At 47.9% G+C, this 13400-nt stretch overlaps 1 protein-coding gene across 2 annotated transcripts; it reads right to left on the minus strand.

Annotated features, from left to right (window-relative positions):
* Positions 1 to 240: 240 nt before the first annotated feature.
* On the minus strand, positions 241 to 12519 carry LOC101144011 (cytochrome P450 4A22). Of its 2 annotated transcripts, XM_031010421.3 has the most exons (12): positions 12280 to 12519; positions 9040 to 9181; positions 8347 to 8391; positions 7727 to 7854; positions 6569 to 6693; positions 6048 to 6202; positions 5501 to 5607; positions 5224 to 5414; positions 4994 to 5127; positions 4036 to 4100; positions 3813 to 3889; positions 241 to 1366 (listed from the first exon to the last, which is right to left on the minus strand). In XM_031010421.3, exons 1-12 carry the CDS (start codon positions 12472 to 12474, stop codon positions 1171 to 1173), a joined length of 1560 nt encoding a protein of 519 aa, XP_030866281.3. In that variant the 5' UTR covers positions 12475 to 12519; the 3' UTR covers positions 241 to 1170. The 2 variants fall into 2 exon arrangements, with proteins under 2 accessions (XP_030866281.3, XP_030866314.3); XM_031010454.3 differs by lacking the exons at positions 5224 to 5414; positions 6048 to 6202 and having other exon boundaries at positions 1116 to 1366; positions 4994 to 5179.
* Between the last annotated feature and the right edge of the window lie 881 nt (positions 12520 to 13400).

Consider the following 13400-nt stretch of genomic DNA (forward strand, 5'->3'; position numbering starts at 1 on the left):
ATGTGAAGACAGTCACAGAGAGAGAGACTTGAAGATGCCATTGGCTTTAAAGAGGAAGGAGGGGACAGTACCAGGAATGCAAAAAAAAAGGCAGCTCTGGAGCTGAAAAGCCAAGGGCTCTCCCTGAAATCTTCTAGGGGTGGGGGTTTGGCCCTGTCCAGAACTTGTTTTCATCTGGTGAAACCCATATCTGACTTTGACCTCCAGAACTGTAAGAGAATAAAAAGCTGTTATTTAAAATCACTGAGATTGTGATAGTTTATTACAGCAGCAATAGGAAACTAATATAGGAACAGACAAGCAGGCAGGAAGAAGGAGACAGGTGTATGGGCAGACAGTCTGGAGGGCAGGCAGGAGTTTGGGAGGTGGGTGGAGATTCAGCGATGTCGGGGTATCGGACCCAACACCAGGTCGTGGGGGTGACAAAGTCCGGCAGAGTCAAAGGATTGAGAAAAGACAGTTTGAGAGAGAAAGTGGGTCCAGGGTGCCAAAGCTAAGTATGGAGGCTGTGAAGGCCCCGAGCTCTGGAAGTGCAGACTATTGATTTGTGATCAAACAAAGAAACAGGTGGTGAGAATGTGGGGGTCGAAAGGGCATGTTGCATTAAGCACACAATTTACAGCTGTGATGGTTTAGCATCTGCTCTGCTACTTGAGATAATGGAGAGCAGGTTCTTTTAACTGAAGATACAATTGATCCTGGGAGAGCAAGGAGCAAGGAGCCAGCAAGTCCAGACACATTCCAGAGCCATGAGCCCTGGATTCTATCCAAGCCACGAGGGGTTTTATGCCCTGGGCTGCGGTTATGGTGCGTCAGGGTAGCCTTCCACCCTTCAGCACAGAGCTTGGTGTTCCAAAGGCCACAAGGGGTTTTAGACCCTGGATCCTGGACATGATCCAAGACTCTTTTACCTTATGTCAGACATGCAAGCTCTGCCTCAGCTTCTCCCAACACTCAGCTTTTCTCCCAACAAGAGATACAGGTGGGTAGGAGACAGGTAGACAAGCAGGTAGGGAGCTTGGAGAAAGGTGAGAGAGAGAAGGGCAGGCAGACTGGGGGACAGTAGGCAGGTGGGAAGAAGGGAAGGTGGGCAGACAGAAAGCAGGACATAGGCAGACAGGCAGGAGATAGGAGTGGGGGTCAGGAAGACAGGATGGCAGGTGGAGGCCCTCAAAGCTGGTCCTTGTCTTCACAAGGGTTAGGGAGCCTCCTGAGACGCAGGTGGATTCCATTTTTGGATTTCAACACAAGTCGTGCAATGGGGATGGGGATCCTGGTGGGATCAGGCAGCAGCTCAAAGCGGAGCAGGGTCAGGGCCGTGGCCACCTTCAGCTCGTTCATGGCAAATTGTTTCCCAATGCAGTTCCTGGGCCAGGCGGAGACAATGAATTGAGAGGTGTCCTCAGGCCCCATTCTGATCTGAGCAGGTTTTGGCCCCTGACCCCAGCCCTGAGGTGGACATTCAGTTCCCAACCTCATGTGTCCAGCCCCTGCACACTTATAGCCCACGGAAACTTCTACCCCATCCTGGCTTCACACTGTCTCAAACCTTGGACAGAGCTGTCTTCCTGGGCTAACTCCTAACTCCCACCTTCTACCTCTGCTCTCAGCAGCCTGAAACCCTCTATCAAGACAGGGCCAGGGCTCTAAGCCACAGAGTCTAATCACGTGAATAAATAAAGAGTTAATCAATGGTTTGTTCACTCCTCCACAAACATTTCTTGTTCTCCAGTGTGGAGGTCAGTTCAGGTCCTGTAGGGTGAGGGTGGGCCACACTCTCAGGTGCTTCCCACGTAGTGGGGCACACAGGGACCTGAATCCTCATAGGGGGTCCCCGATGGGTGGATTAAGGGAGTCAGAAGGGCAGTGGGTGGCTTCCTGGAGGAGAACTGGGTGGGTGATCCTCAGTGTTGCCCCACCTGCCTCCCACCCCAGGGTCCGGGCTCCTGTCTAACCTCACTCCTCCATCCACCAGCCCCTGTAGCCTTCTAACTCTACTCCAGAAACATCCTTCCTTGTCCTTCCTCAGTCTTCTCACTTGGACTTTCTGGATTTCTGCTTCCCCTCCCTGCACACTGAAGCCACAGCCCAGCTCAGACCCTCCCACGCTCTTCATCACAGGTGGGACAGCATCCCAATGCCTCAGCTGGCAGACAAGCCCTCCGTGGGCTCTTGCCTCACCCACATTTTACCTGTCCAGCCCACATCCTAGCCCTGTTCATGTGGAGATGGCTGAGAATGTCCTCCCTCCACCTCTGCCTGCCACATCCTCAAGGCTAAAGTCACAGCCCAGCTGCCTCTCACTCCCTGCCAGCTGGGCCTCTTCCTCCCAGTCCCCCAGGTAGCATTTGTGATTTGTCCATGAACACTCACAGTCCAGTACCGCGGACAGCACCAGGGACAGGGACACTCAACAAGCCACTCAATGAGTGAATGAGTGAAAGGATGGTTGATGGAACGATATGTGTCTGGAGCACAGGATATATTTCTGTACAACACATTTTTGTACCTTTTATCTCTGTTTTCTCATCATGCTGCATAGGACTTGACCCAGAGAGGTAGCTTAAGAAATACCTTTATATTTGAATGATGTTATTTAAGTTTTAAAATGAATAAAATAGAATGAAATACACTGAGAGTAAATATTAGTTCTGAGCTAGAAATGGAGCTTAGGAATGCTCTCCGGTTCTCTAGTGGCAGTGACATGATTTGCAGGCAATGTTTACGAGGACTTCCTCATGCTGGGATAGACAGACCAGTGCTGGAGAAGGAGTTTCAGGAGGAAGCTTTCCTGTTCTATGTAAGTGGACTCACCATTTGAAGAAGTCACATAATTATTTCTTTGAACAAACTGTGTTTCTACTAAGAATTTGTATCATTTTTGCCTGTGTGTATGTCACAGGACGATTCCTGATGCCACGATGATTTCCACCACAGCCATTCTGGAGTTTTCCTCTCCAGCTCAACAGCTATTTCAAGTGTGTTTTATATTTCACATACCAGGAGGCTTCAAATGTTGTGCGTTATATGATAATTATTGGGCTTTTCTCTCCAAGACAGTGTACTGTTCACATTTTTATGTTTTTGGCCAATATTGTGCTAAGTGGATTGCAGGACTATGGTATAAAGTTCCTAAGGCATGTACAGAATTTGCCAAATGGGAAAATAGACGTAAATATGTGAACACTATATAATGAAGTAAAAATGTCATTGGGCAAGACAGAAAAATGTATGACATGACACACACTGTTGCAAAACTTTCTTCAAAGGGCTACCTTAACCTCTCCCTTATATGACTTGAAAGGTAGGACTTGCAGGTCATCTGTATTATAAACAGATGCAAAGATTTCAATGATTCATCTCTATGACAGACAGTGAATTAAATAGGGAAGGTAGTGTGCTGCATTGAGGATGTGTGGGGAGAGAGAAATCTACAGTTTACTATTCCTGACAACTGAGAAAAGCAAACAGCTGAAGTTGAATTTACTGGAGAATATCTAATTTTGAGAATTCATATCCTTACAGTGAAGAAAATACATGAATATACTGAAGTTTGGAACATGCACTGACAGTGAATTCAGGCTGCCCATTTGAAGAAGCAGAGGGAGCAAAGTCTCCATGGGGTGCTCTGAATGCCACCTTCCTTTTGTACACAGAGACGCCCACACCAGATGCCTGACTTTCCCACAAATACCAACATTTAAGAGCACACCTGAAGATGCCACATATGAACATTGGGCTCACAAAGATCAGAGGGTTGACCAGAGACTTCCCTCATTCCTCTATTCCAATTACCACACAGGACGTCTCACCTTGATCCTCCTGAGAAGGGCAGGAAAGCGTGGCTGTGTTGAGCAGAACCCGGTGCAAAACGGGAAGGGTCAAACACCTGCAGAGAGAGCACCAGAGCCAGGATAGTTAAGGATCCAGCACCTACTTGCCACCCATGAGGGGACAGTACTCCCAGAGGTGGAAGCAGGAGAAGGTATTGGTCTTCAGAGATCACCCCATTTCCTCCTCTCAAGGACCACATACCTCTGGGTTGGGCCACACTTTTGGGTTGTGGTGAAGGCCATAAATGGAGAGGAAGACCATGATACCTGTGGTGCAGGTTGGAAAGAGAGAGAAGACCGATCATTTGCATGGGGTTGCCTGGTATTCAGCCTGCAGGGGCAAAAGAAGGCCCAAAACACCTACTTTCTATAAATTGTCACTTTGACTAGGATGATTCTGCCATTATGCAGGTGGGTTAGGCTTGACAAAGCATGTGAGTTCAGATGATGAATAGACAACCATTTATGCAGGAATGAGAAGCAAAAAAGAATCAGAGCATTACTCTTTACGGTAAGTCCAGTGACATTTCACATTCATCAAATATCCTCCAAGGGTCATTGGAGAATATACATGAACTCACTCAGTACAACAATGCTCCAAGGAAGACATTCTTTTGCTCTCAGTTTTCAGGGGAGATACCTGAGTCTCAGAGAGACCAATTGTCTTGTCTGTGTTCACACAACTAGGTTATGGCAGGACCGGGACCAGAACTGGGGGAGTTGTGCCTTGGTGGCCCCAGATCTGGTCATTGGCTGCTCTGTGCCATCAACCTGAGGGTTCCTCAGAGACTGGACAACAGCCGACCCAAGAAATGAGATTCCTGATGAGCCTCTTTTGCACTGACCCCATGAGGAAAGAAACACATCCCTCTCTGCCCTTGTCTGATTCTCTTTCCAGCCCTGCACATCTCAAGGAATAGGATTTTACAGTTACTGACCCAAGGCCACATTCAGAGATTAACATTTATTTCTTGAACTTTGGTGGGTTCAAGCTCTCAGCCAGACTTTTCAAATTCATCCTAAATACAAAGTATGTTTTTGATTTTTTTAGAACAAAAGGGAGACCCAGAGATGTGCAGAATTCTGAAGCACACATGGATTTCTCACCCTCCACATGTCCCCGTGGAGACTTTGGGTGAGAGGGTGGGGAAACTTCATACCTTTGGGCAAGGAGCGCCCATCAGGGAAGGTGACGGGAGTGCTGAGCTCTCTGCCAATGCCTGGCACCGGTGGGTAGAGCCTCAGTGCCTCCTTAATGCACATGGTGGTGTAGGGCATCTGGTCCAGGTGGTTCCTGAAACAAGTCCATCCTGAACACCAGCAAGGCCTGGGCAGACCAGGGGCCCCTGTGGAGAAGGCAGGGAACCCCATCTTTTGAGCCGTCACTCACCAGGTGATGGAGGCTCCATCACCCAGGAGGCCATGGATCTCCTCCCGGCACCTCTCCTGATGCTTGGGGTGTGTGGCCAGAGCATAGAAGATCCAGGAGATCCCGCTGGCTGTGGTGTCGTGGCCCTCAAACATGAACGTGTCCACCTCAGCACGGAGGTCCTTGTCTGACAAGATGCTCCCATTCTCCATCTGGGAAGACCGTGGTGAAAGTGCAGGGCTTGTCTCTTGCTCTGTACTTCTGGGCAAAGACTCAGGCCTCTCCTACACATACTCACTTTGGCCAAGAGGAGGATGTCCAGAAAATCCAAGTGCCTCTTCCTCTTGATCTTCTCCAGCTCCCCCTCCTTCTGTAGTTGAGCCTTCCTCAGTTGGATCACTTGGTCTGTACCAGAACAATGGTTACCAGGCAGAGCTGAGACCGTCAGCAGCCCCCAGGAGGCCTAGCTGCCCAACTGTCCCAGTGTGGGTGCCTGGTAGATCTCAGCATGAATGTGAGTGTGGGTGCAGGGTCAGGGATGGAAGCTCTAGTACTGTGTGAGGCAGGGCACCCCTCCCACCAGCGGCACAGTTCATGGAGGCTCCGCTTGAATGCTGTTTGGACAGGGTCTCATTCAGTTATCTCCATGTGGGGACATTGATAAACCAAGGCACAGAATCTGGCCCCTCACATCTTGGCTCCCAGCCCCTGAGCAAGGGAATTCCCCAGGCTGAGTGTGTTCTGGCTTCTGCAGGGTTACTAGGGGCCTTCTCTGCCTGAGGAGTCAGGGCAGGTACTTTCACTGTGCCTGGGAAAGGCTGTGAGACAAGAGGAAGAGACAGAACCTGTGTGCTGATGGGCCAGCTGGCAGGCGCGGTGTGTCCAGCGGCCAGCAGAGGTCAGGCTGTAGATGGTGTCATTCTCATGAAAGGCATTCCTCATACGGCAAAAAACCAGGTTGTTCAGGTCACTAATGGCCTGGATGTAGGACTGAGAATTCCTGAGGGAGAGTATGAAGAAGAGACCGCAGTAGGGGTGGGCCCATTACCCGGAAGTAGAATGGGGTCTGAGAGGAGGCAGCCTCGGATAATGGGGACAAGCAGCCTTGAGGCAATGTTTCTTCTGTCTTACAGCCCTATTATCCTTTGGCCTTTATCAGATGGTATGAACATCCAGGGTCCACCTGTGCTAGGAATTAGGCATCTGTTCCTGGGACTTGTTTGGTCTGGACTGGAATTAGAGTTTGGTCAGGGACTGACTCTTCCTTTGTGTGGCGGTGAGCCTTCACGCTGCCCACCTGCCCCTCAGGTATGTGCACTCCACTTGATAAGAACAAGGGCCCTGCAGCTGGAGGGTTGTCACTGACCTGTCCACCTGGATGCTGCCCTGATGGCTGAAGGCACTCTTCATGATGGTGTCCAGGGTCATCAAGGAGACGTGCTGAAAGACCTCCAGAGGGGAATCCTGGCCAAGGAGCTCTTCCCATTTGTCCTGTGGTGGGAGGGGGCATGGACCTTCTTAATCTCCAAGAAGTGCTTTGCTAATAAGGCCTGGCTTTTTCATGTACCTGCAGATATCCTGTTTTTTCCTGTAGCTTGCAGATATCTTGGTTGGGATTCTTCACTTTATAGAGCAGATGCATTGTAGAAACTGGGACTGTAAAGCCAGTGTTGGTAAACTGACGCCTAATTCTCACACATTTTTAATACAACATTCAACAGATCCTCTCACAATAGCATGGATTAAGTATTGAATTTTGAGATTCAGTTAGGACATATGGTTGTGAAAATTGTGTTGTTATTGTTGTTCTGGGATAAATAATGGGGGACTCTTCAGTGTTCTGAGAGCTGAGCTAGTTCTGAGGGACTAGTAGGACACCAACTTTAGGGCAGAAAGTTTCAGTGCCAAAGATAGCTTAAGGGGCTAGTATGGGCACTCTGTTGTAGAGAAAACAGGGACTTCAATTCTTTTCCATTCATCAAAATGTACTGGGCACAGTTGGGTGAGAAATCAGAGTCCTGACTGGAGATGATGCTATCTATGGCAGGTATCACTCTGAGAACATAGACCTGGTGTTCATTTCCTTCCAAGGGTGGCTTAAATCCATGCAGAAACCTGGGGCCCCAGGCCAGAGCCTGGGTGGGTGACATCTTGGCCTCTCCATGCTGCCACTGAAGCTGCCATTGCCCAGGCCAGCCAGCATAGGAAGTCCTACTGTCCAACAAGATTGCATACGCCTCCAGTCCCTTGTGCTGAGGTTCCAAAGTGGGAGGAGAAGGGCCTTGTGTTCACCATGAATCTCTATTCCTATGGTGGGGAACAAAGTGTGGATCTGACCTGATGCCTGGGTGTTCTCCTACGTTATACAACTCTGGGGAACCCTCTACTCTCACAGCAATGACCTGAGAGTGTTGTTCCACGTGTCTATGTCTATGTCTGCCTGTGGGACACAGGGTTGAGAGTGGAGTTGGTGAGAGTGTGTGCTGTGAGTGGGTGTGGGGAGAGGAGAGAGACATGGACTCACCAGCATCACTCGTACAGAGTCTGCCATGAGCCCCACGTATGGCTTCAGGATGTCATAGTGGAAGGCTGGGGTCAGCATCCGTCGATGCTGGAACCATGTCTGCCCATTCAACAGGAGCAAGCCGTACCCTAAGGTAGACACGAATGTGTGTATGTGTGTGTGTCAGAGGCTGCACGGACCTAGGGATGACTGGTGACAATTTGGGAGGGAGAAAGGTGGCTTCTTGGGGGAAGAACTATCCAGAAGAAGCCACATCATGGGCAAATGCAGGAAAAGGAGGTATATTTCAGGCATGTGAATTTTCTAATTGAGCTGCTACATGCATGTGATTATGACAGCTGTGAGATAAAGGTTGAAAAGGGTTGTGGGCAGATGTAAAATAAATGTGAAGCCAAGGATGTCTGGAGAGAACTGAGACATGAAATGGAAGAAGCTGAGCCTCAGGAAGGTTTGCACCAGCATTAGGAAGGGGTGAGGGTCTTGTTAGAAGAAGGAAATGAGGCTTGATTTGGGGATGAGGTCATGATAGTGGTGGCCTCTAATCTGTTGTTCTCTGTGAGCCAAATAAATAACTCAAACCTAACTAGGGAGTGGGCTGCAGTCCTAGTTTGCACACATACCAATCCATGGAGCCAGGAATCTGTAGGAACCATGGGATTTCGGGTCTGAAAGGCAAGAAAGGGCTTTATAGGAAACTAGGAGTTACTAAGAAGGCAGTGTCAGAGGCAGCATCAGTTCTTGGTGTCCGTCAGTTGGCAGTTTGACCCATGTCACCTCCCACTTGACTCCCATCCACTTCTATTTCTGTCCTGAAGGTCAGTGTGGGCTCAGGAAGACAGACTCAGTGTTCCAGCAGGAAAACACCCAGAGGGCTAGGAAGGTGAATTGGTGAGATACATAGGCTAGGTCTTCAATGATAATGAATAATACAGAGCCATGGGTTTTTCCACATTGATGATTTCCTAGTCACCTCCTGACCAGGACAGGCAAAAATTAGAGCTTCAAAACCCAAGTCAATGTGGGTATGAAATTTGTTTTACAGATCTGGGGCAATTTATGTTTCAGAAAACCTCAATTTTCTTAATAGAGAAATAGAAAAAAGAATAGAAAATTCAGCCCCACATATTGTTTTAAACATTCAGTATTCAGTAACTATTTTTGACTACAGGCTGGGCATGGTGGGCTTGGTGGATGCGTGGGAGAGGTTTCAGCTTTGATGTTTGAACAGCCACTCTCTTCTGGAATTTTACAGACCCAGGAGCATGTGTCAAGAGGGAAGAGAAATTGCAGTTGGGATGGGGGTTCGATCTCACCTGATCTCCCCAGAATCACCTTCATATAGTCAGGGTCATAGAGCTGGACACGAACTTTGCCTCCCCATATCCAATAAGGACAGGCACTTGGGAATGTCTTCACCCGTTCCTGAATCCGTTGTAGCTCCTGGTCGTGTTGGAACTGTCAACAAGGGTAGACAGATGAACACTTTCATTTACTTCTAGTCTTTGCAGCAGGAGTGAAGGGCAGGACAACTACAGGAGCCATGTAGCGCAGGTTAGGGATTTAGATCTGTTTCTGATGACCTGAGCTGTGATCCAGATTCTTTGTATCTCCCCAGGACTTGACCTTAGGCCAAGCACTATGAGCTCTCACTCAATGCTGCCAGCAGAAATTTAAGTCAGCCATTGTCTTCATGTTGTGTAACATCTCTGGAAGTCATAAATACAACAATTTCCATGGGCAATGTGCATAACTCATATTACTTGAGCAGATTTGTAAAATCATTTGGTATATCTAGAGAATAAAATGAATTAATGTGAACATCTTAAATTACACAATAATTTTATATAATCATACTTGTTATATTTTCAATATTGTCCCGGCGTATATGGTAAATATTTGTTGAGATAAAATAGCATTTGGGATGTGTATGGCTAAGCAAAAAAAGATTGACTATAAAATTGTGTGCATAATAGTATTCTACATGTTGAATATGTACAGATTTATGGGATGGAGTCTGAGTATATGCATATGGTGCTGGTGTTGGATGATAATTTTGAGATTTGGGTTTCTTATTCTCATTTTCACTTATCAACGAATTATGAGCTCCCTGCTGCCTGCAGTCATCTTTCTAAACTCTTCGATGTGGATCACAAAGCCCTTGGCTTTCTGGCTTCAACTTCTCTTTTCTTGCCTCCAGCCCTGCTGGCAATTCCACCATCACCCGTTTGTTTCAGCTCCAATGCCGATGCCACCACTGCTGCTGATTCACACACCAGCTACACCTGCTCACTCTTCTGGGCCCTGGCACTTGCTCTTTTCTCTACCTTGAATGCCCTTCTGTCTGCCACAGAGCAGCCACCTCTCCTCAGTTTTCAAGACTCAGCTTTGCTTTAATCTCATCTGGAACCCTCAAAGACATTGGGTCCTAGCGATGTTCCATGTAGCCAACTCTTCTTTATTTCAACTGCTTCTAGTAACTCAAAGCAACTGTCTACCACATAAGTATCGAATGTCTGCCCACCTCCTTCTGATAATCATATTGTCCAGCTCTGAGGCAGCTTGCCCTACTGTGGGGTAGGCTCCTTCGTTCAGCACATGCTTACTGCACACACACTATGTGCCCAGTGTGGTTCAGGCACTGTGTTAGGACACAGCTGTGGTCCTTATCTGTGTGGAATTTTAAGTCTAGTTGGGGGGTAAGAAAGATTAGAGGCTGTGCAGTAGGGGATAATGGACATGATATGAAATGAAGGACAAGCATCTGGGGAAGCTTTGAAGAGGGACCTAACTCAGAACTGAACATTAGAAAGCTCTTCCTCACTCACTGAGTCATCATTTACTGAGGGACTATTGGGTTACAAACATAAATCAGAGATGGTCTCTCCCAGAAGAATCCCACACTTATGACACTGCAGAACAATAACTGAGTCAAGTTAACACTGCTCTGGCCTCTTGAGAAGGATAGCCCATGGAAAAAAGAGTCGGCCCTTCACTACTGGGAGACCCAGGAGGCCTTCTTGAAGGAGGTAGCTTGGTGCTGGGCCTTGACCGATAGATATGAGTGAGAAAATAATTCCAGGTAGCAAGCACAGTGTGATCAGAGGCCTAGAGGTTGAAATGCAGAGGCAGGTAGTGAGGTAGTGAGTAACATATGGTAAAAGAGGAGAATGGGAAAGAAGGTGGAGTGGTATTGGGACCAGTCCATATAGGGCTAGAACTTTGTCAGGTCCCCACATTGGTTCTGCTCTGCTGAGAACTATGTTGCCTCCTTTGCTGAGAAACAATAGGCCTGAGCTCCCTGCAACCCCTATCTCTACTTAAGTGTGTTCAATTCATAGCACCTTGGTGAGTCCCTCTCCATGCAGCCGTTTACCTTGCTGTGTTCCTACCCGCCCCCCTCCCCATACAGGGATAGCAGTGCACAGGGGATGGGCTGTGTCCCTCCTCAGCCCTCTTGCTGCTCCTTTCTCTTCTTCTTCTGCTCCTCTACACCTGGCCTGTCCAATCTTTTGGCTTTCCTAGGCCACATTGGAAGAAAAATAATTGTCTTGGGCCATGCATAAAATACATGAACGCTAATGATAGCGGATGAGCTCAAAAAATTGCAAAATAATCTCATAATGTTTTAAGAAAGTTTACGAATTTGTGTTGGGCCACATTCAAAGCCATCCTGAGCTACATGCAGCCCCATGGGGCATGGGTTGGACAAGCTTGCTCTATACACCTGAGCTGACCATCAAGCTGTGCCAGGATTTTGCTGATTGCCGGGGCACAGGAAGGGGATGACATGCTCACCTCCAGGGAGCTCACAGTCCGGGTGTGTGGGAGGAGAGCCAGGAGGTCAATACACCCTGTTCAATGTGCAACTCAAACACCAGTCTCCTCACTTGGAGGACATTGTGCAGGCTGCCCCCCTCATGTGTACCCACAATTGTCAGGTTTTCAGGTCCTAAATCACCTGTTGTGGAAATTCCGTGAGTCTTGGGGAAACTTACTTAGCCAGTTGGTCCCCTACACCAGCAGATCTCTGCCTCAGATATCCACCCCAGCAGAGTGAGCTCTTTTCCTGCAATCTGACACCTTCTCAAATTCCTGCCTGTATTCTTCACAGACCATGAACTCCTCATGGCACAGAGTCCTCAGATGGGTGTCTGTGCTCCCAGGCAAACGCAGGGCCATGCAGAGACAATGGCATTGAGTGACTGGACAGGGAGCATCTAGAAGACTTGTTCTTTGAGAAAAGCCAAGGCTTATGGGGTAATCAGTCTGGAGACAATCAGGCATTGCCCTCCATGTGCAGGACTGCCAAGACACACTTGATATCTGCAGAAGGAGGGCATGGGTGATAGAGCTGAGGACCAGCAGGATGGGCTTCATGGGAGGAGTGAGCTCCTCATGACTGGGACAAGCTGAAACCAGAGAGGTAGGCTGGGTGTTCCTATGAGGCCTCATGTTTGTTACAAAACAAGGCTTTGCTCTATGGATTTTGTGACCAGGGTCTCAGAGCCCCATCCCTCCTTGCCCTCCCACTGCCCCATTGAGTTCCTCCCTACCTCCTGGATGTGCCCGAAGAGCCAGTGGGAGGGAGGGCACGGGAACTGCTGGAGGGCTTTGAGCAGCCACTGCCTGTGCAGGTAGAGCTGAGCTGCCTTGATCAGCAGCAGAAGCAGAATGAGCAGGGAGATCACTTGGAGGATCCCGGAGACACCACCCAGGAGTCTGCTGGGGCTCAGCACAGAGACACTCATGGTGCAGCACCTGCTGGATCTCTGAGTGCCCCTTCCTCTCTCTGACCACCCCTGTCCACCTGTGCTTAAGTCATGGGAGGATTGTCCCGCCCACTTGTGGGGAGAGTGAAGGGGGAGGGCAGACTTGGACCTCAGAGTTCAGAATCGATTGACTATGGATGATCCACCTAGGGGAACAGTGGGAGAAAAGCTTCATCAGCTGTCTACCACATTCCCCTGTCCATGTACCTCACAAATATTTAATGAGCATTTACTGTGTGCCAGGCAGTATGCTAGGTGTGTGGGCACCGCTGCGAGGAAAACAGACTTGAATGCTGACCTCAAGGAAATTGCATTCTGCTTTACTACATTGCAATAATGTTCATTCAGTAGCACTTTTTTTTGGTTACATGTTCAAAGAAAATTCTCAACATGATATGTACATTTAAACTTAACATTAACCAAGTCCTGAATCATTACTTTTGTCTTATTGCAAATCTAATTTTATTTACCATAAAAACCACTTCCATCTATATATTGAGTGAAGAGTGGGAATTATGTCTTTCTAGTAACTGGATGATGATATGGACAAACAGATGCTAACATGGCAGCTGTTCAAGTACTTTATTTTATTCCATTGGGGAAACTGGTCTCATAATATCCATAGCATGATTTTTTTTCTCAATTCATATACATGACAATTTAAAAAAATTCTACATCATGTTAGTTATGACTTTTTCCCCCATTGATAGGTCTACCTTCTCTACCAGAGAAAGTCCTAGAGCAATTTTAGTCCTACTTCAGTCTAGTACTATAGCCACAGCAGGAGCCTGTTTACCAATTCTCTTTCACCCTACAATAGTATGTAATTATACAATCAGAACTTTGCACTCTGTTTAGGAGCCCTGACTAAGGACAATCTGTACTAAACAGAAATTAATATTTAA

The sequence above is a fragment of the Gorilla gorilla genome, chromosome 1, assembly GCF_029281585.2.
Source record: "Gorilla gorilla gorilla isolate KB3781 chromosome 1, NHGRI_mGorGor1-v2.1_pri, whole genome shotgun sequence".
NCBI classification, from domain to species: domain Eukaryota; kingdom Metazoa; phylum Chordata; class Mammalia; order Primates; family Hominidae; genus Gorilla; species Gorilla gorilla.